The sequence below is a fragment of the Macaca nemestrina genome, chromosome 6 (genome assembly GCF_043159975.1).
Source record: "Macaca nemestrina isolate mMacNem1 chromosome 6, mMacNem.hap1, whole genome shotgun sequence".
In the NCBI taxonomy this organism is placed as follows: Eukaryota; Metazoa; Chordata; class Mammalia; order Primates; family Cercopithecidae; genus Macaca; species Macaca nemestrina.
In genome coordinates this window covers 100,406,883-100,430,314 of record NC_092130.1, presented here as the reverse complement: position 1 = coordinate 100,430,314, position 23,432 = coordinate 100,406,883, and the positions used below count along the sequence as shown (strand labels likewise).

The following is a 23,432-nucleotide window of genomic DNA, read 5'->3' as shown; positions in this document are numbered from 1 at the left end:
GAAAATCATCAGCAAATGTTGATCCCGATAGCACCTCTTCTTTATGGAGCGATCATGAGAAGATTCCATGATAATCCCCATAAAGTATCAATTCCAGATTTTGACACAAGATCGTGCTCAATAACTACTAGCTGTCATTGATAATAATAGCATCATCTTTTGACTTTCAAGGCAGAGAAAAAGAGGTATCTCCATTGATGCCTAATATTAAAAAAAGTAACACTTCGTAAATCTTTGGCAATATCTTAAAATATTTTATGATGTAACTGTGATTCTTGGAAAACTTTCTTTTTAGCAGTCAGAATCTTTCATAACCATATGTTAAGTACTTGCTTTGTGTAAACAGGTTGCCAGGCACAAAGGGATCATAAAGAGAAAGAAGAAATGGCCTTTGCCTTTGAGCAGTTCATAATGTCATAAGAATTAGCTATGGCTATATTTTAAACAGGTTATAGCTAACCTAAGTTTTTGCTATCAATGTTTTATTATTTTTTTCTTAATTTTTTTTGAGATGGAGTCTCACTCTGTCGCCCAGGCTGGAGTGTAGTGGTGTGATCTTGGCTCACTGCAACCTCCGCCTCTCAGATTCAAGCAATTCTCCTGCCTCAGCCTCCTGAGTAGCTGGGAATGCAGGCGCCCATTACCATGCCCAACTAATTTTTGTCTTTAGTAGAGATAGAGTTTTGCCATGTTGGCCAGGGTGTTCTCGAACTCCTGACCTCAAGTGATCCGCCCCTCTCGGCCTCCCAAAGTGTTGGGATTACAGTACAGGCCTGAGCCACCATGCCCGGCCTGGTATCAGTGTTTTAAACCAACTGCACATATATTCTAATATAGACAAAAATGTGATTAGCTCTTTTTAAAAACAAGCCCAACTCTAAAATATCATACTTCAGAGCTTTTATTTTTGCATCCTGCCCCTTGCTCCCAATTGTCAGCTTGTCTCCCCCTACTCTTGCTACCAATTGTCAGTTTACCCCCAACCCTACCCCTCACACATATACCCCAATTACCAGGTTGTTATAAAACATTCATATATTTTTGTGTATAAAATGATTTCTTGCATTTTTCCAAGATAATTATTTGAAAATGTAATTATTTGAAAACAGATTGTGTTTTACCGTGAAATCACCTAATACCGTAATTAGTTTATTTAGCTTAAAAACTTGGTCTAGAACAGTGGCTCTTAACTTGGCCACATTTTTTTTTTAAAGGCAGCATTATTATTTATTTCCTCTTTTCAAAATTTAGCAAGTCCGTGGTATTCCTACTTCAGTTTATTTGACGCAAGGCTCAAATGATATGTGAATGATATGCATGATATGTGAAAAGGAAGTTCATCATCCTCACATCTTACCTGTTCCTTGTTCTTCCAGTTTCACAGCCCCTTAGAATGTTAGAGCTGGCAAGGACTTTATCAACAAATTCTTCTCATCACCAACATCCCTCCTTTAGCAGAGGAGAGAAACTGAAGCTCAGAGAGGTGAGGGGACTTGCTTACAGTCACACCACCACTATGTGACTGACTCCTGGTGCAGAACCCTCCCTTCAACCACGTGCCTCTCCCTGGCTGGTAATCTCTGTGTGTTTTTCAACTCCCTTTTCTGAGATGTCACCAAGTCCTGTTACTGTTTCCTGGAAATGTCTCTTGGTTGTCTTCCTTTCTATTTCTTCCTGGCTGATCCCGTCCCTCAACACCTCACAATGGGAAAGGCCTGACAGAGGACTTGGTCTCTGAGGCATCCATTATACCAGATGAATTTTCTCTAATTACCACTGTCAGCACATCACTCCTCTTCTTTGAGGCTGCCAGGAGCTCCCTGCTTCTTGTGGCTACAAATGTCAACACCTGTCCTTGCGTGCTAGACCTTCCAGAGCCTAGCTTCACGGTGAAGGCCCAGCTTCATTGCTCTTTTCTCCCTGTGAGCCCCAAAGGCCCACTGTCTTCCCTGGGTTTTCTTCGTGAGTCAGCCATGTTTCTTTTATGCCTTTAGTTTCTGTTCTCCCCAGCTTCCGGTCCTCTCCCTGCCTTTCCAACTACAGCAGGTCCTCCAATAATGTCGTTTCATTCTATGTCATTTCCTCATAATGTTGATGAAGAAAAAGAAGGGGCCACTGTAGAGTTCGTGTATTCTCCCCAGGTCCGCATGGGTTTTCTCTAGGCACTCGTTAGATGTGCATGTTAGGTGAACTGATGTGGCTACATTGTCCCCACTGAGTGAGTGTGGTGGGGGTGTGAGTGTGTCTTCCAGTGGGAATGCATCCTGTCCAGGGTTAGTGCCTCTCACCCCCCCACCCCTGAGCTGCTGGGATAGGCTCCGGCCACCCAAGACCCTGAACTGGAATAAGAGGGTGAAGAATTATCTTACTTTTTGTGTTTCTCCAGTCCCTTCATTATACTAAAAGTTGATGTTAATCTTTCTTAATTGTATGTATAGCTCACATTTATTTCAGTGTTTAACATCGAGGTGTTTTGGTCTTTATTTAGAAGTTTGGTGATGTTTTTGTGGCCAGAAATACGCAATAGGAACTTAATTATTTTTTAGAGACAGAGGCTTGCACTGTTGCCCAGGCTGGAATGCTGTGGCCTGACTACGACTTACTGCAGCCTCAAACTCCTGGTCTCAAGCAATCCCCCCTCCTCAACCCCCTGAGTAACTGGGACCACAGGTGCCTGGCTCTTTTTTTTTTTTTTTTTTAAGAGCCAGGGCCTCACTGTGCTGCCTAGCCTGGTTCAAACTCCTGGCCTCAAGCAATCCTCCCACCTCACCCTCCCAAAGTGCTGGAATTACAGGCATGAGCCATAGCACCCAGTGTAACTTGTTTATAGAAATTCGCCTATGGTAAAATTGATTTTGTTATACATTATTTTGCTTAAATTCATAGTTTCCAGGTAGGTGAGGACTTACTGTACTGTATTCTTCGAGGCCAAGTCCAGGTTCTACCACCTTTTTAATGTTTTCCTTGATTGCTGCAGTGATAACCCAATGATTCTCCTTTACTCCCAAACTTTTTCTGATTATATCCTACCATGTAGCATTGCACATCATAGCCCGTCATATGGTTCTCTGGCTTTTCCTTAGAATTGTGTGGCCTTCTCAATTATATTGAATGCTCTTTGAAGGCAAGGCTTATGTTTATATTTTTATCATATATACTATTCCCTTCCCATCCATTGGAAATATGTTCAAAGACCCTCAGTGGATGCCTGAGACTGAAGATAGCACCAAACCTTGAATATACTGTTTTTGCATATAGATACATACCTATGCTCAGGTTTAATTTATAAAGTAGGCATAGAAAGAGATTAACAACAGTAACTAATAATAAAACAGAACAATTATAATAATTGTAATAATATATTATGATAAAAGTTCTGTGAATGTGGACTCTGTCTCTGTCTCAAAATATCTTATTGTACTGCACTTACCCTTCTTGTGATGAGGAAGGGATGGGAGTGGGACAGCATGAGATTTCATCACACTACTCAGAATGGTATGCAATTTAAAACTCATGAATTTGGTATTCCTGGAACTTTCCATTTAATATTTTCAGACCTAGTTGACCTCAAGTAACTAAAACTGCAGAAAGTGAAACCTTGGATAACGGAGGACTACTGGATTCCAATTCTATAATGCCTAATACGTGGTCAGTAATAACCACTTATTAGGGGCTTGTTGAACTTCTAAAAGTTGTTATTCAGAGCTACACATGGTTCAGACATATTATAGTGTCGGCAGCTTGGGTTGGGATCAGTTGTTAATATTGGGGCACGGTGCTCTACTGTGTTTCAAGTGTTGGCAGGACCAGTGGCTATCGTGTTAGTGATCCTCTAAGGAGACTGTCTCTATAGATATGGTGCTCACGCTAATAGTTGGGTTTGTAGATCAATAGCTGGGTGGCAGGGAGGCTGGGAACTGCACACCAGCATCTTGAATCTTCCAGTAGGTAATAATTACTTGAGAAAGGAATATCCTCATAACTCTGGCAGATCCTCAGCTCACCATTGTGACATGTGAACTGGCCTGTCTCCTCTTCCACTGTAAGTCCTCGAGCCAGTAATGACCTTGGTGTTCTCTTTTCTACAATACTGGCACAACATCTTAAGGTTTAATCTGATCTTTGTCTAAAATATTTTTTTCAGAACCCATTAAGTACGGTGTCTTCCAAAAAAAGATAAGTGTGTTGTCATAAGTTCCTGGTATTGGAAAAAGGAGTCTGTATTATTTAAAGAAGCCTTGTCTGCTTACTTAATTCCGATGCCCCTTTTCCATGCCTTCCTACCTTTCCTGGTAGTCATTCCTGGACTGAGGTAACTGCAGATTTTATAGTACTTTGGACGGTGCACTCCCCAAGGCACAGCCCCTAAAAGAATTGCCTCTGCCGAAGTCTCATAAACTTCGAATTATTTTTTCTTTAATGTCAGCAGGACTAATTCCGCCCATACAAAATGGTTTGGCCTTTTCCTTCTTTGGCACAAAAAGAGACTTGGCAGAGGCTCAGATAAAGGTGAAGTTGATGAGCTCTGGCATGGGAGTGAGCTCAGCGCTTCTGGGCTTTCATTCCCCCTGTTCATCTCATGTTCGAAATCCTCATTCCATCCAGAATGTCTTCCCTTCCCACCAGTGACACCTAAAGATGTTTCAGATCCTGCTTCCTTTGTCTCCAGCACACACAGCGAAATGCTGAATGCCTTCATTTGCAGAAAGTTACCCAACTGGAGTCACTTTAATATTTTTTTAATCTTTTTAGGTGGATGGAAGTTTGCTTAGTTGAAGAATTGCCACCAACCACTGAACTGGAAGAAGGGCTCCGGAATGGAGTTTACCTTGCAAAGTTAGCCAAGTTCTTTGCCCCGAAAATGGTATCAGAGAAAAAGATCTATGATGTGGAACAAACACGTTATAAGGTAACCAAGATCTAATTGGTTTTGGCTTCCAGTTAAAAATGAAAGTTTGGTATTTCATATCCTCTCCCTTCTTTTAGTGTTTCTGTAAGGATTTTGGGGGCTGGGGGATGTCTTTGGAGCCTGTTAATAGCATTCCTGAGGCAGCAGCAGTTTTAAAAAGCAAAGTGTTTCTATTTCTGGTCTGATGCTGAGAGACTTCTGACTTATGGGGCCTCCCAGTGCCTCCCCCAATTATTCCTTCATGGAAGTCAGTTTTGACTTTATTAGTGCCAGTAAAGGTAAAAGTGGGGGCATGCTACCACTCCTTTTTTCACTTGAACTTGTGGCCCTAAAGAGTTAGGGCCAATGTGATAAAACAAGTAGGAAGGTCGAATGATCAGCCAAGCGTTCTTTTCCATTTGATGCTTAAAACAAAATATGACTAACCACTTTGTGTACAACTAGTTTTAAGAATTGTTTCAGGACTAATTAGGGAAGCATCAGAAAATAAAAATCTATCATAGCCCTTTTAGAAACATCACAACAGCTGAGTGTGGTGGCTCTTGCCCATAATCCCAACACTTTTGGAGGCCAAGGTAGGAGGATTGCTTGAGCCCAGGAGTTCAAGGCTGCAGTAAGCTATGGTCACACCACTGCCCTCCAGCCTAGGTGAGAGTGAGACCCTGTTTCTAAGATAATAATAGCAAGAAGAAGAAGAAAGTTCAACAATAAAAACTGCACTGTTATTTAAATTTGGAAGAAGCAGGAGAAGAAAACAAAATCAAACACCAATTTTATAGTAATAGAAATCCCGATTTTTTAGAGATACATATCAAAGTATTTAAAGATAAAGTGATACATCTAGGATTTGTTTCAAAATAATTGAGGGGAAGGTAGACAGATGATAAAAAGCTGGCCATGAGTTCATAACTATTGAATTGATTGATGGTTACATAGGAGTTCATTATACTATTCTGTCTACTTTTTTACATTTGAACTTATATATTCAAAAGGAAAAGGAAAAAGAAAAAGCAAACGCCAACCTAGAAGGCTCCTCCATTAGCAATGTATCTTCAAAACAGAATTTTTAAATGTCTGGTGTTCTATTCTGCAATTTGTGACCTCTTGTCTGCTGCAGGTCAAGATTTCTAAAGCTTCTTTGAAACTTGATCTTTATTTGTTTAATGCATTCAATTCTGTATATCAATATTTTTTATCTGCAGATTTTCAAGTATTCTGAACAGTTATTTCTCTTACAGCTATATGTTGAGTATAGTTGGAAAAGGAATTATTTCCCATTTATTGCATAATTCATAGTACCCTTCCCTTCTTGAGGCAAAATATATTCTTTAAATATGTAGATTAAATACAGGTAGAATGTTTGAATAATCTTTAAGGTTAACAGTAGAAAAGATTACTTGTCAAATTTATTTTGAGTCTGTTTTTCTAGTCTAGTCAAAAAGGTAACCGAGCACAAGTTTTTGCTTTGAATAATGTTATAAATAAAAACGTTTACATTTTTTAAAGTAAATCTGTGTTCATGAAGTTTCACTCCAGAGTTCCAGCTCATTATAACCTTCCACAGGACTTTAATAAAACAATCACTTAGTCAGCTAAAATTAAAGTGTAGAAAATTTTTTTGAGAAATATTTTTAGAAATTCAGAGAAGCCCAGAAAAAGACCATCTGTATCCTCTCTCCACAACATAAATATTGGTTCACATTTTACACTACATCTTGTCTTTTTTTCATGGCTTTTATTTTGGTTATAATCAAGATCTAGGTCTGTCAGTACCAACACGTATGTAGACTTGAGGATAGAGTTAAAGCGTAGTTGGGGTAGGCTCCAGCTTGACTGAAAGGGAATTACAGATTTTCTTTTGGCTTTCTTGGACTGTGAGAATCAAGCTGGGAAGATAGGCCCTTCATGGAAGTGAGCCTCAGAGCAGTGTGTGAGCCAGTTCTTTTCTCTTCCTGGAATATTGTATACCTTGAATATAGGAGTGTCCTTCCAGACCAGCTTGGGGCCCTCATGGGCAGTTGCCTCATGGCAACTTAAATAGGTACCTTCTCCTCCTGGCATCAGAGATCTTATTATTTAAATGAATAGCAACTTCTCTTTAGGATGGGGACAGGAGAAATAATATTTGCAATTTCTGGTTATGGAATAAAATACTTGTGGGGCATAGGCAGGTGATGACATACATGCCCAAGTGAAACATCACAAGAGGGAGGCCACCACCCCTGCCCCATCAGATCCCTGGAAGGCTGGGTGGCACAGAGGTGATGCTGGGAGAGGGGCAGGAAGGAGGGAGGCACGGCAGGAGGGAACCGTGGCCAGCTGTGGCGTGGGAGCCCCTTCTTGCTCAGTTAAGAGAAAAAAACATAAGATGAATGGAAAGGACTCCTCTGTGGATTGACTGCAGAAAGAGGTTTGTTTGTTTTTTTCTTTATTAAATCCATGAAAGTGCCTAGTGTTCTTGATGGAAACATTGAGTGATTTGCCTTGTAATCATAAAATCTTATTTTAGGGCCTTTTCATTTCTCATACAAAAATGAAAGGAGATAAATATTAGCAAATAGGTAACTCACCTTCCTGATCTTGTATTCTTCAGGACTGAAGCATATCACATAGCCCTTTGCAAGGAGAGCTAAATCATGGGACTAAGGCAAAGATGTTGAAGCACGAGGGAACACTCAATAACCCAGCCCTAGCCCCTCATGCCATCTGGAAACCATGAATTCAGTGAACTCGGGCTCTCGCTGCAGGGTCTGCCTAGACTGTAGCCATAAAATATGTCAGCCTTGGCACTGGCAGCTTTGATGACTATCAGGCAGAGAGGAGCTTTTGTGCTACCCCATTCTCTTTGTCTGCCAGCTTATGTACAACCCTAGTTCCTCATTAATTTAGGATTGGAAAGATGTCCTGAGTATTTGATTTCAACTTTCCAGTTATAAGTATTTTTTCCATGGCCACCTGTGCCGTCCACACCAGGTCTGAGTTACATGCCCATGCCATGTGCGCTGCAGCTCCTGACACAGTCTGTCTTGCACATGCCATAGTGTATTGTAAAGCGGGCAGGCACCGTATGGGCCTCTATGCCCCATACCCAGTTAATGGTGCAGAGTCTGATCCATAGTAGGTACTTGGGGAATAGCTGTTGGATAAAGGAATGAATGACAATAGTTTCACATAAGCCAAAGGATTCCATACCTTTTCTTGCCTTCTGTGCTTTATTTGGTACGTACTCAATATACTGAGTGTGACACTCTTCCTGTAAGAATGGTGCTCAAGCCTCCTGCAGAACCACCTAATGGGTGTGTGTAAAAACTGGATTCCTGGGTCCCACCCCAGACTAGTGAGTCAGGCAGAATCTCTTGACCCAGGAAGCAGTACTCTTAATAAATCACCTGCAGGTGATTCTTTTCTTCTGTGCTTCTAAGGTTTGAGTTGAGAACCACTGCTCTAATAGGTGAATAAACATTAATATAACAAATTGCAATACAGTTATAGGGAAGGAAGATAAAGGTGTACCACAATAGAAATACATATAGGGTAGAATTCATTCATCCATACAACACTTGTCAAGACCCATCGCATGTCCGGCACTATTCTAGGCACTAACGGCAGAATAGTGAGCCAAGCAGGCAAGGGCTTGGTTTCGTGGTGGTGGGGAGGCGGACTAAGTGAATTTATAGCTGTGGATTGTGATAAGCGTCTGAAGGAAGATACGAAAGCTAATGTATGGGTAGATAGCAATGGCCAGGAGATGGGCTTCTCTGAGGAGGAGTTTACTCTGAGGATGGAAGAGTGAGAAGAAAGTCACCTGTGTGCGCTCAGCGGTGGGCATCAGGAAGAACTGTACAGAGAGGGAGCTCATTTGTGAGAGACTTGCCACAAGGAGGGAAAGAGCTTGGCCATAGTGGAGTGGTTGAAAGGGACGGTGGTGGAAGATGACGCCAGGAAGAGCAGAGATGAGATTGCACAGCCATGCAGGCCCCATGGAGCACCTGAGATTTCATGCTACGTTGAGGGGACAGCAATCAGAAGCCTTGTGATGCCATATGGTGCAGTTTGTGCTTCAGAAAGATCAGTTGCTGCTATACAGAGAACAAACCAGAAAGAGGATGAGAGGGGACAGAGTCCAGGGAGGGGATAATTCAGTCCAGGTGGCAGTGGCCTGCACAGACAAGAAGTGAACTACTTCGAGAGGGAAAACCAAGGGTGGATCCTGAAAAGGAAATAGAAATGGGTGGAGGGTCATGAGGAGAAGACAACTGGGTGGACAGTGGGAGATGACCAAGGAGGAGGGAGCAGTCTTGTCCATTCTAAGTGGGTTGTTGGGTGGTGAAAGGCCAGGAAGGTTTCCATGGTGGGGGCTTGAGAGGTTAGAAAGTGGTCCCAGGCAGACTGGGTCAGGCAAGAGAAAGAGGAGTGGACGGAAGGGCCTTCCTTGGGGAGGTTTCCAGTCTGACAAGGTTCAAAGATAGTACTCTGAACAGCACCTTGATAATTGTAGGTTTATAATAAATTCTTGTCAAATATGTAGGTGTGCCTTAGATAGGGAAGGCATGCACACAGTGGTTAGCAGTGTGAACTGTAGAATCAAAATACTTCAGAGTCTAGCTTCGCCATTAACTTTGGCTCTCTGAGCCGCGGTTTCCTCACCTGTGAAGTGGGAATACAGATTGAGTATCCCTAATCCAAAAATCCAAGGTGCTCCAATTGACGTGACACTCAAAGGAAATGCTCCTTGGAGCATTTTGGATTTTGGATTTTGGGGTTGGGGGTGCTCAGTCAGTATGTCTAATGCAAATATTCTAGAATTTGTAAAAATCAGAAACTTGAAACACTTCTAATGCCAAACATTTCAGATAAGGGATCCTCAACGTAATAGCAACAGTATCTGCCTTTGTAGAGATATTGTGAGGAACAAAATGATCCATGCAGGGCACTTGGCATGGTGCCTGACAGACATGAGCATCTAATGAATATTGGAGGCAGTGTTTGTTCTAAAGTACTTGCGCAGTAAAATAAACATAATATTTGGACTTGAAGTGCAAATATTATGTGGTTCTGCAAGGGAGTCTTAACCTTGAGCCTGACTAGTTAGGTCAACTCAAGCATCTTACCTACTTGTGCCCTCAGTTTCCTCATCTGTAAAATAAGCAAATTTGGATAATGTTATTGGTTTCTAAAGTACCTCCTGGTTTTAAAATGTTTTGATTCCAGTGCGTAGGATGTTAGCATCCAATGATGACAACGTAGTTCCTCATCTATGCAGTTTAAACTAGATGAACCATGTTTGCTGGTATAATAGCTCAGCAGTGGAAAAACAACATATACTTCCTGGTCCAATACCTGAAAGAAATCAGGTGTATGGATAACAGCAACCCTTGGCTAAATCTGACTGTAGACATGTCACCTCATCTAATAGTAATATACAGGACTGGAGTGGGAAGAAAAGACTTGTTAAAGATGATTATCGTGGACTGAGATTATTTCAAGCCTATTTAGAAGACCATTTTCATTCTAAGTGAAGCAAACTCAGTAGACTGACAACGTTATTGCTGCAATTCGCTAACCAAAGTGTGTTTCTTAAGTATGCCAACATGAATCATAGGGTTCTGAAGTCAGCATTCTCAGGTAGTTTAAAAGGATGAAAGATTTGAAATCTGTCATTTCATTTGTTGCAGAAATATGACCAAGATAACCACCCTTTTCTTCAGTGCCTCTTAACATGAAGCACTGAACATTTTTCTGACCTTAAATGTAAATGAAAGTTCCAAGCCTAATCTTGTAGTGTAATAATTATAATAACTAATATTTACTGCATTCTTAGGTACACTTTGCAACTAAATACCTTCCATCTATTCTCAGTTTAATCTCTGCAACTCAGAGAAGCATTTTGTGGCTCAGGAACCAAGGTTCAGAAAGATTTGTATCTTTCCTGAGATACTTTGCTAACAAGACCACTAAATACATGGGTGTCTTTGTTATATGATTTGGGATTGTTGGAGCCCACCAGTTTTGGAAACCAGAAACCCTCTGTGGTCAAACAAGATTAGGTTTATTTAACTTGTTGGGCAAGAAAAATGCATACCCATATTGCCACAGGGAAGAGAAATGAGTAGATTTGGTCTTGTGCTGGGTGATTCTAGTAGGGATTTAGGGAAGCAAGAGCCCATTTTCTTTTGGGTGTTGTCAGGAAGTAGGATCAATTTGGTGTCTTGGTAATTTTTATCTACGAGGTGGGAAGATTGAATAGGAACTTAGTCATCAGTAAAGAAAGCAGAGTAGCTCATATTAATTGGAAGAGGGGGACATTATTTTGTGGCACAGAGGGTTCTCATACCTGTCTTGGTTCAGACTCCATTGTGGATTGTTTCTATCTTGTTCTTCCATGGTCACAGATTGACCTCGTCTGAAAATTATTTGCATAAACAATTTTTTGCTGAGTTATAAACACTCAAACAGTATGGCCTGACCTGTCAAATCTCTGGACTTTATTTATTCCTTTTCCTTCTTCCCTTCCTTCAACTCTCCCTTCCTCTACCCACTTCATTAGTAGTTAATTTTTGCCTTCCGAAGAATAATCAAACAATCTAGGTCCTGCATTCTTCTCTGGTAGAGTGTCAGCATAGGGAAGTTTTCAGATCCGGAGGGATGTAGTCTTGAATCCCACGTCAGCCACTTGACAACTACTTGACTTTAGGCAAATCACATCATCTTTTTGGCCTATCTTTCCACATCTTTAAAAAATAGGAATTTATTCCATCGTGTGAATGCATCAGAGTTTATTTAATCTAATTCACCCACTAAAGGACATTTCCATTATTCCCAGTCTGGGTCTGTTAAAATAAAGCTGTTATGAACACTGGAAAAAAAGTAGGAATGATAATTACCTTTCAGGGTGTTTTGAAAATTAGGGATAATTTACATAAAGTGATTGGAACACATGGTTCAATCACAAATAGTGGGCACTATTAAAAAGGCATAAACATTTGTCAAATGTTAATTTGTTTATACTCTATAATTTCTAACAGCAGTGAAAATACTTTTTATATAACACACTATTAGATTGTGAAAGGTAACAGAAGGTGGGAAGAGCCAAACTTTCTGAGTGTGATTATCTGCTACTGAATGTTAGTTATATGGTAAAACTCGCTATAGTTATTGTTTTATATATTTATTAAAAAGTATAATAAATAGATGACATTGTGCTATGCATTTAACTAGTGAAAAACACAAGATCATTTTAAAGTTCTTAATGGTTCATTCCTGATAAACTTTTATGAGCTACAGGCAAGAATGCTATACTTATAGACTGTGCAGAAGGAATGACTATCTGATGAGGGCTATAAAGAAGAAATGGAAGATATACAAAAACTATTTTTATTGTAGGAGTAGGAAAAGATCTTGTTAAATATTTCTGCTAAAGATTTGCTTCTTATATACAAGGCCAAGATCAGGGTTAAATCAGAAGAATCAATACTAAAATTAGTTCTGAATTGTAGGATGGTTTATGTTTTGTTTTTCTCTTTGTATTTTGCTACATTTTCCAGGTTTTCTGCAGAAATATTATATTCATGATTAGAATAAAAAAATGTAGTCTTCTAAAAATCCTGTCTTTTTCTGAAGTTGCTAGGCCTCTCAGCCATGGTTGTCAAAATCTGGACACCATACGTGTGTGTATGTGTGTACACACCCATGCCTGTGTACATGTGTCTCATAAAACATCCTTAAGCATGTGCTAGACATTAAACAGTCTTGGAGATTCTAGTTCAGAATTTACCTCAATTGTGTGAATTATGGAAATTCATGGTTCATCACAGATGGTTGGGATGTTGCCAAGATACAGTCTAGCCTCCTTTAGTGTGTCTCTGTTTTATGTGAACATTAATAACTCTGTTCCAGGAGAAATACAATTAAAAAGCATCCTGTACGTGAAAAAAGTTATTACAAATGACTCACTTTTTGTGTGGTTCCTTCTCTCCTTTTTTCCCTCCTATCCTCATGTTAGAAGTCCGGCCTTCATTTTCGACACACGGATAATACTGTCCAGTGGTTAAGAGCGATGGAGTCTATTGGTCTACCCAAGGTAAGCCTTCACACACTGGAACCTGAACTGGAAAGGCAAAGAGGTAGTACACAAACACCTCTTTATGAGCAATGACTTTGGAGACTGGGTTATGTTAATGTAGAAATGAGAAATGTGAGGACTAAAAAATATGGAAAGACTTATCCAAAGTAATGTATGGCAAGAACTCAGAATGAGGGATATGCACAGTTTGAGAGTAGCCAGGTAAAAGTGTGTACAAAATAAAGGCAGAACAAGCTATAGCTGGTAGATAGTTGAGCTATCTAAAATAGCCAACTCCCTTTCTTGTATTGCTATTTATACATAAAGATTCTGAGTCTCAGCCAGTTGTGGTGGCTCATACCTGTAATCCCAGCACTTTGGGAGGCTAAGGTGAATCACTTGAGGCCAGGAGTTTGGGACCAGCCTGGGCAACATGGCAAAACCCTGTCTCTGTTTAAAGAAAAGAAAGAAAGAAATCCCGTTGTATTAGTATATATTTTATTACTGTAATAATTATAAATTTATTTTTTGTAAATTATTGTTATTATTATTTCGAGACAGAGTCTGGCTCTGTTGCCCAGTCTGGATTGCAGTGACTTAATCGTGGCTCACTACCACCTCCACCTCTCACGTTCAAGTGATTCTCCCACCTCAGCCTCCTGAGTAGCTGGGACCACGGGCAAGTAGCTGCTCCACGCCCAGCTAATTTTTGTTTTTGTTTTGTTTCTGTAGAGACAAGGTTTTGCCATGTCGGGCAGGCTGGTCTCAGACTCCTGAGCTCAAGCGATCTGTCCGCCACAGCATCCCAAAAGTGCTGGGATTACAGGGATGAGCTACCACACCTGGCCTATAAATTATTATTATAAATCATTATATCACTTGTAAAGGCTAGGGGGTTATAGCTCTTACTCCTAAAATAGATCTCCTAAATATAATTTACTCAGCAAACAGTCAGCGCTTGTTAAATTCGAAGAGCAGGCATCCTAAAGTCTGTGAGAGAATTAGGCAAGGGAAGGAAATGAGGAAATAATTACATTTGATAAAAATTGTAGAACTATTTTTTAAACTTGTTATTTTGAAATAATTATAGAATCACAGGAAGTTGTAAAAATAGTACTTCTATGTGTATCCTTCATTCAGCTTTCCCCTGCTGGCGACATCTGACTGCAGTACATGTTAAATTGACGTTGATGTATTAATGTAAACTAGACTACAGACCTTTCTTCCATTTTCACTATTCCACATGCAATTGTTTGTGTGAGTGGGCTTGTGTGTGCATGTATGTGTGATTCTGTGCACTTTTATCCCATGAATAGATTTGTGTAACCACCACCACAATCAAGACACAGACCCACAGAAGAGTGGTCCTTCTGATTGCATCCCTCCCCCAGCCCTGTTCCCTGGCAACCACTAATATGTTCTCTGTGTCTCTAGTTTTGGCATTTTGAGCACAATATATAAGTGTAATCATATAGCAGGTATCCTTTGAATCACATTGTTCCACTCTGTATATGGCTCTTGAGACCCAACTGGGTCAATAGTTTGCTCGTATATGTTGCTTAGTATGTGCAGCTATTTTTTTTTTTTTTTTGAGACAGTCTCACTCTGTCACCTAAGCTGGGGTGCGGTGGCGCAATCTCGGCTTACTGCAGCCTCCGCCTCCCAGGTTCAAGTGATTCTCCTGTCTCAGCCTCCCAAGTAGCTGGGGTTACAGGTGGGCACCACCACACCTGGCTATTTTTTGTATTTTTAGTAGAGACAGGGTTTCCGCATGTTGGCCAGGCTGGTCTCGAACTCCTGACTTCAGGTGATTTGCCCTCCTCAGCCTCCCAAAGTGCTGGGATTACAGGCGTGGGCCACCATGCCTGGCCTATACAGCTATTTTTAAAAAATTATTTAGGAGTGGTCTCGCTGGAGGTCAAGAGGATAAGCTACTGACTTATGAAGACCTCTGTTGTGCCAGGTGTGCAATGAAAAACACCCACCACCACAGAAACAGAAGATTCCTTAAATGTAATTTATTAATGCCTATTTTTAATATAATTATGCTCGTATCTGTTTTAGGTCAGTCTCATTTTATCTTGAAATGATCAATGTTTAAATTTTGTTCTGCCATTTTTAATCAAACTATTTTGTCTTCTCCTAAAATGCCCAGAACGTTAAATGCTGTTTCCTTCTAGGAACTGGCTGTAATACATAATTCATGTTTCTGGATTGTGATTTAGCAACTACTAACTAGAGACTGGGTGATAAACAGATTAATAAAAAAGGAATTTAAACAGAATTGTTTTGTATAAGGCAACATCAAATTCAGATCATTTCATTAGATTTGATAGATCTGATGTAAACCTTTTCAAATTGTGTGTATTTAGGGCCAAACAAATGGTGTTATATAGCAGGTTTTATTTTAACGTTGGTTTTTATTATGAAGTCATTGATATATTGCATTACAGGGGCAACAGACTGTATACTAAGTTGACTTTGATGTATCATATTTAACTAGTATCCTTTCATTTATCAACAGTAAGTGCTTACTCTGTGCTCAGTATCATGCTAGGTGCCGGAAATACAATGCTGCATAAAACATTCTGGTGAACAATAAATTGATCTCATCTCCTTGCTGAAAGAAGATATTTATAATGGCTTTCCAGGAGAAATATAAATATAAAAGGTTCTTGTTTAAAGAAAAGGGGAGAGGCAATTGTAGTTGTTCTCTGCTTACATAGAGAACTTTAAACCGGTAATACTCTTTCTTGTTGTTTTTTGAGACAGAGTCTCGCTCTGTCGCCCAGTCTGTACTGCAGTGGTGCCATCTCGGCTCACTGCAAGCTTCGCCTCCTGGGTTCAAGTGATTCTCCTGCCTCGGCCACCCAAGTAGCTGGGACTATAGGTGTGCTCCACCATGCCCAGCTTTTTTTTTTTTTTTTTTTTTTTAATTTTTAGTAGAGACGGGAGTTTCACCATGTTGGTCAGGCTGGTCTTGAACTCCTGACCTTAGGTGATCTACCTGCCTCTGCCTCCCAAAGCACAACCATGCCCAGCTAATACTCTTCTGAATTTAGGGATCCTCTTCTCATTGACACTTTAGTAGCAAATGTGTTAAAGGAAAAGTGGAAAGGCTTTTTAAATTTCTTAGGCTACTGCCATTTCTTTAAGTACTTAGTAATTATACATGTTGTAGCTCAAGTAACTTTGCTTCTTTCTTTTCTCAGCTTTTCTCAATGACCAACAGGAAATCGCACTTGAGTATCAAGTGCTACCATATGATACATGATTTTAGTTTTTGATGTCAGTTTTTATAAAATATTTACTTAAAGTAAATAATACCTAAATGATTATCTTAATTTTAAAAACCTCAAGCTTAATTATTTTTTGTGTGTTCTTAGGAACAGAGAAATTTGGTGCCTCACTCTGAAATCTGTTTCTTTTGTTGATTTGTTTGTTCATTTGTTTTGTTTTGAGACGGAGTTTTGTTCTTGTCGCCCAGGCTGGAGTGCAGTGGCACGTGCTTGGCTCACTGCAACCTCCACCTGCTGGGTTCAAGCAATTCTCCTGCCTCAGCCTCCCAAGAAGCTGGGATTACAGTCATGCACCACCATGCCTGGCTAATGTTGGCTAGGCTGGTTTTGAACTCCTGACCTCAGGTGATCCGCCCACGTCAGCCTCCCAAAGTGCTGGGATTACAGGCGTGAGCCACTGGACCTGACCTGAAATCTGTTTCTTATCAGGCTGTTAGTTTCAAGTTTAAGAAAAAGAGTATGAAATAGTATGTATGATAAACCCCCGTGACACACATTTACCTGTGTAACAAACCTCCACATGTACCCCAAACCTAAAATAAAACATTTTAGAAGAAGAAAAAGAGTGTGAAGGTGTATTCAAAACTTTGATGTTCAGACCTTTCAGTCTAGTGATTTCATATTTAGATGATTATCCAAAATAATCAGATGCTCAGAAAATGCAGAAATATTCATCATGGTGGCTTATAATAGGGAAAAATTAGAAGCAAAACAAATGTTCAACCATGGATGACTGTCTAAGCTATGGTTCAAAAATATAAAAGAATCATGTACATCTATTAAAAATAATCTTATAGAATAATGAAGGGGATGGGAAATAGTTGTGTTCTGTTAAGTGTTTTGAACAGGTTTACACTAAGTACAATTTTGTTTTCACACACACACATATATATAAACCTAAAAAAATCAGAGACATACAGAAAAAAAGACCAGAAGAAAAATAGGGACAAAATTGCTAATAGTGACAATCTGGGAGGTGTGGTCATAGGTGTTTTTCCTTTACACCTTATATACTTTCCAGATTTTATTTGGTGAAAATGTATTACTTTAAACAGATTTTTTCAAATGTGTATGTGTTGTATATGCCTGTATACATGTGTACAGAGCACATATGACAAGATTTTAACGATACAATAAAGTGTCTAATAAAAAGGACACCCTTCTCAGGCTCATGGGACCTCTGGGAAGTCAGGAGTGTGAAGGCTACAGGAGGCAGAGCCCACATGTGCTCATATGCCTGTGAAATGAAACACTACCACTAACACTGGGGACCGCACTATCCTCCTGTGGACCACTCTTAGGTGTGCTGTCAGGCAGGGGTCCAGATACAGTGATTGGTCTATCTACAGCAAGATGAAGCAATGGCGGAGAGGTTCCTCTATATTTAAATAATTATAGGATAGCAAGGACAATCAAAATAGGATCATTTTGGGAAGTAAATACTTGTGAGAAGCAAAACATATAATAAACATTGTTTCTTTTGTTTTCCAGATATTTTATCCAGAAACAACAGATGTCTATGATCGGAAAAACATACCAAGAATGATATATTGCATTCATGCACTGAGGTAGGGGGAAAATACAGCTAAAAGACGCTCTAAGAAGTAGATTTAAATAAAACTAAAATTTCAATTTTAAAAGAGGTTTTAAGTTACTTTAATAGTTTGAAGAACTTTTTATTAGATTCCATTGTTTTGGATTTGCTAACACAAAATTAAAATAATGTTCACATATAAGTAGTCCTTGAACTTGAAAAATGTTTTTCTGATTTTTAAATCTAACTCACATTAGAAAACCAGAAAATGAATGAAAACCATTAAGTATAATAAAGAGAGAATTTAGGTTGAAACTTCTAGAAATCCAACTGTAACGTACTACTATATTCTTGAGTTATGACCTAGTTTACAAACATAATGCGAATATATCAAATGAGCAGCTTTAATAGTCATTATAATTTTGGTTTAATGAGTAAAATTATAATTTAGTTCAATTCTTATAGATTAAGAAAATATAATGGTAAGAATACTTTCTTTTGATCTTTTGTTCAATAGAATTTGTACCCTAAGGATAAAGAAGAAAAATAGTAGTTCGTGTAAATTAGTCAAATCAAGACACATTCATTATTTTAAAGCAGTTGTTCAATAACTTGAATTTTGAAAATGCTGAAATTCTGCTAGTTCACAGATTACATTTTATCTTATTGGCCTGGAAGAAATTTGATTTTTAGATGGTAACAAAGATTATTCTAAAAATCCAGTTTGTGGCTATTGTCTTGAGTGTACACAGGTCATGGTTTTGGAAGACTTCATGTCTGATTACATTTTAAATTACTTTTAGAACATCTGCCTTGTGTTTTTATCACTAGAAGTCATTTTCCTGGCAGAGTACTCTGCCTAGAGGTTTACATTGACTTCTTCCTGGCTCTTTTCCTCTCCAAAGGAAAATGCTTCTACAGTAATTCATTGTGGTGTTGGCTTTCTAGAGAAGAAATTTGATTATGTCATGTAATTTGACTTTTTCCCCTAGTCAGTACTTACGGGATTGCTTTGGAAGATGACAGTTGCTAGAAATAGAGACCAAGTGTAGGTGCCTTTGCTATGGTTTTTTTTTTTATTCTAATAACTTAGAACAACTGGTTAAAAAAAGAAAACAACAATAAAAACAAACCTACTTCAATGCTGCCTTCTCAGATGTGGCTAGAGTATCATTGTGCCACAGGTTTTCTAAAAGCTGCTTGTGCAAAAGTGCTTATGTTGAGGAATATTTTCAACCTCTGTTGCCCAATATTCTTTATTAAATATTTTTCAGATCTTAAAATGATCACTTAACACTGTAGTTAGTACTGGGTCTGTGACCTGCTAAGCCAGCCACCACTAGTTAATGCCATTGCTATATGTGTGCATCATAGTGCTAATCTCTAGTTCTGTCACATGCTCATGGGCTATCTTGTGTAAGTTTCAACTGATTTTCTGAAGTAGACAACTGGGACATTCATGTTAAGGAACTTATAAACAAATGGTATGCTAAGTTCCTTTCTGGTGATATCATGGTTCTCCTAAAGGAGCTATATAGAGCTGCACTTAGACTGACATGAGTGTTTGCCATGATGTTAACAATGGCTTGAATAGCTTGGTAAACAAAGAAAAAACAACTTTTCGTTTATTATTGCCAATTGTGTACAAATATTGATGTGACATTTTCCAGGACTGTGTTTTTTAGTTACTCATCCTAGACATCTGCATTACTTTTACTTATCCTGGAGGGGATCCCTCCTGGGGCATGTCATTCACCAGATCTGATCTTAAGTAGGATATTTTATCTTCAAAAGCAGTATTTATTTAGTAAATAGCATTCTCCTCACTTTTCTTTGTTCTAAATTATTGTATAGCTGCCTCTCACTATGGAACTGAGAAGTCCCAAGTGTATCTGAAGCTTTTTCCACCAAAACTTGTTCCTGCTGTGATTTAAAATGCAGTCAGTCACTCAAAAGGAGGCTGATATTCTGTTTTGTTGTGCAACACACATTTGGAAGCTGAGGAGCAATCCTCTAATAAATACAGTGGGTTTAATAAAGACTCTTGCTGCATAGTTAGAAGTGATGATGGAAATGAACTAACATGTCTTCAGTTTTTATATCCTGGTTGCAAATACAGCACTGCTACTGTATTTGAGAGTTGTTATTACCTGATAGAGTAATTAGGCAGGTCAGAGATTCTGATTATAGCTGAGAAGCCAGCAAGGAAATTTCCTCTAGGAAGTTAAGCTTGCCAGGCGCTCCCTTCTTCCTGCCCCAGCCTGTGGACCTGACTTGATCTAAAAGTTAGCTCTTAGCCCTGACCAAACTTGTCTCCTATTCCCTGTCATCATGATTTGGGCTTAACAACCTAACTTCTCCTGGGTGCTTACCCTTGCTTCCTGTTTGTATCTGTGTTTCCCTTTTCCTGCCTGCCCCTCACCTTTTCGTTTTATTTCTGATCCCAGTCTCGTGTCCTACCACTCACCAATCGCTGTGTCAGTTTAGCTTGGTGTTCTCAAGCCAGACTCCATGAACATTACCACAGCAGCAAAGGGGGGAAGTTCTCAAGCTTCACCTAATGTAGACAGACTCATGTTAGTGGTGGATGGCATCTTTTTTTTTTTTTTTTTTTTTTTTGAGATGGAGTCTCACTCTGTCACCAGGCTGGAGTGCAGTGGTGCCATCTCAGCTCGCTGCAACCTCCACCTCCCAGGTTCAAGCGATTCTCCTGCCTCAGCCTCCTGAGTAGCTGGGACTACAGGCATGCACTACCATGCCCAGCTAATTTTTGTATTTTTAGTAGAAATGGGGTTTCACCATGTTGGTCAGGATGGTCTCGATCTCTTGAGCTCGTGATCTGCCTGCCTTAGCCTCCCAGCGTGCTGGGATTACAGGCATCAGCCACCACACCCGGCCACATCATTCTTTTTCTAAAGAAATGTTTGTCTTTTTCTCGTTTTTTTCAAAAGTAATGTATGCTTATTGTGGAAAAAAATGGAAAATTCTGGAAGAATATTAAAGAAAAAGCTAAAATACCCACTATCTCAACACCAAGTCAAAAACCACTGTTACTATTTTGATATCTTTGAACTTAAAGTGCATACTGCCTATGGCATGTTTTATTTTTGTGGCTTCTTTTGGAATGTTATAAAGCCTCTGCCTTGAAAAGGAACCAGTTCGAGAGTGAGAGCCTTGCTAACTAGTTACTATACTAATTTTTTAAAAATATCTGGAGGCCTTTTATGCAAGGATAAGAAACTTTTTTGACATGTGGTTTAGTACCCACTTTATTAAAGATTTATAATAAATGATATTAAACAACTGTTATTTGTTTAAACAGTCATGCAAGTGAATTCCTTGAAAGAATTGAAATAATTTAGTAGAACTAACGTTTTGAGTTCTTCAGATACCTTAAAGAGCAGGTGAAATGCCCAGGTACGTTATTACAAACTTACGACAGTGGAAGCTATTCTGTAAGGCCCATACTGCAAGTTTCACTCATTTTGTTTATTATTTATAACTAGTTTTGTCCTAGGCTATTATGTTATTTTGATACCTACCCAGAATTGACATAATCTTCATGGCACCAGAAACAAAAGAATACCCCTTCAGACCTGCCATGATTACAGATCTGGGTTTCGGATGGATCACCTGTGGGTCAGAACATGGTGCAACTTTGGGTTCTTCTCCCATGGTGAGTCAGACCCTGGCCACAGGCATTAGGCTAAACTGTCCTTGTGTTTTTTGTTTTTGTTTTTTTATTTTTTAATCAGACCGCATTTAAGTACCTGGCTTTCAGGTAGGTTTTTATTTACAGTCTGGTCCCTGCCCCTGCCCCACTTCCCCATCACCCTGAAATAATTTTCTTTCTTAAGTCTCACTTGACCAGCATTGTATAATCCATTGTCCTGTCATAATGATGTATTGGCCTGATCCACTAACATTATTAAAAGCTTATGTATGCCTTTTAAATATTTTTTTTTAAAATTAGTGGTGCTTTCTAGAGTTTTTCATCCCCTAGGAGAGAAGGGATTGACTGTATCCAGTGATCCTTAGGCTTTGGGGCTGATTTATCGTCTCAGATCATGTTTCTAGTCCTGCCTCCTCTTAGTTAGTGGATGTGACCACCAGTGCTAGACCCTTTTTCTACCCGGTGTTTCTGTCACCACCTATGCTTCTTGGTTCTTCCTTATCTTGGGGCACTTCCTTTGTTTTCTGGGACTATTTAGTTTACTCAAAGTTCCTGGTCTTTATTCTTTCATGTAGTATAAATAGTATAAAAATATCTATATATAAACAAATATAGGCCAGGCGTTGTGGCTCATGCCTGTAATCCCAGCACTTTGGGAGGCTGAGGCAGACAGATCATGTGAGGTTGGGAGGTTTTTTTTTGAGACGGAGTCTCGCTCTGTCACCCGGGCTGGAGTGCAGTGGCGTGATCTCGGCTCACTGCAAGCTCCGCGTTTGGGTTCATGCCATTCTCCTGCCTCAGCCTCCCGAGTAGCTGGGACTACAGGCGCCCGCCACCACGACCGGCTAATTTTTTTTTTTTTTTTTTTTTTTTTGTATTTTTGGTAGAGATGGGGTTTCACCGTGTTAGCCAGGATGGTCTTGATGTCCTGACCTCATGATCCACCCGCCTCGGCCTCCCAAAGTGCTGGGATTACAGGCGTGAGCCACTGCGCCTAGCCGAGGTTGGGAGTTTAAAATCAGCCTGGCCATGATGGTGAAACCTCGTCTCTACCAAAAATACAAAAATTAGCAAAGTGTGGTGGCAGGTGCCTGTAATCACAACTACTCGGTAGGCTGAGGCGGGAGAATTGCTTGAACCTGGGAGGCAGAGGTTGCAGTGAGCCGAGATTGTGCCATTGCACTCTAGCCTGGGCAACAGAGCAAGACTCCATCTCAATTTAAAAAAAAAAAAAGCACGGTGGCACACGCCTGTAGTCCTAGCTACTCAGGAGGCTGAGGCAGGAGAATGGAACTGGGAGGCGGAGGTTGTGATGAGCCAAGATCGCGCCACTGCACTCCAGCCTGGGCAAGAGATTGAGACTCCATCTCAAAGAACAACAACAACAAAAAAAAAACAGATATAGAAGGAACAAAGTACTTGTGTTTTAATAATGCTCCCCAACTTGTTAAAGTCAATAGAAATACACTTTCGCTATTTATCTCTTTTTTTATTACAACTTCCTTTTTGGACGTTGTATATTATTCTCTTGATTATTGTTTTGAACCTGTGGCCTTTCTCAGACTTAACCAAGATTAATATCTCTTTCTTTTTGATGAACCAGATTGTTTCAGCTTGGTCAATCTGAGCTCTTTCTGGCCCACTTCCTTGTCCTTCTAGCACCGTCCCTGACATTCTTTGAAACTGACATTCTTTGAAATATCCTTGTTCATGGTCACAACGGGATGTTCCAGTCCTATCCTGATTATTTCTGCTTCGAGATGTGGAACCAACCACTCTTTAGGGAATCCTCTTAAAAGTCGAGTGTTTATATTGGTTTTTCAAATTTAACCTTATTAGCTTACTGGATTCTGCTTTTCTTGCTGTCTGGTTTATTTGACCATTGAGATTCTTCTATATGGGCAGCCACAAACTGAAGCCGTGTCTGCCTCTCCTCTGTGATAGGATTACTCTTC

The 23,432-nt window shown here is 39.7% G+C and overlaps 1 protein-coding gene across 3 annotated transcripts in view; it reads left to right on the top strand.

The window, feature by feature from the left end:
- LOC105475120 (IQ motif containing GTPase activating protein 2) overlaps positions 1 to 23,432 on the top strand; it is a 310,678-nt gene that overhangs the window by 156,982 nt on the left and 130,264 nt on the right. For all 3 annotated transcript variants that reach the window (XM_011730127.3, XM_024790772.2, XM_024790771.2), the window contains 3 exons: positions 4,753 to 4,909; positions 12,912 to 12,989; positions 17,762 to 17,838. In XM_011730127.3, the coding sequence (XP_011728429.1) occupies positions 4,753 to 4,909; positions 12,912 to 12,989; positions 17,762 to 17,838 (312 nt within the window). The remainder of the gene's footprint in view (positions 1 to 4,752; positions 4,910 to 12,911; positions 12,990 to 17,761; positions 17,839 to 23,432) is intronic.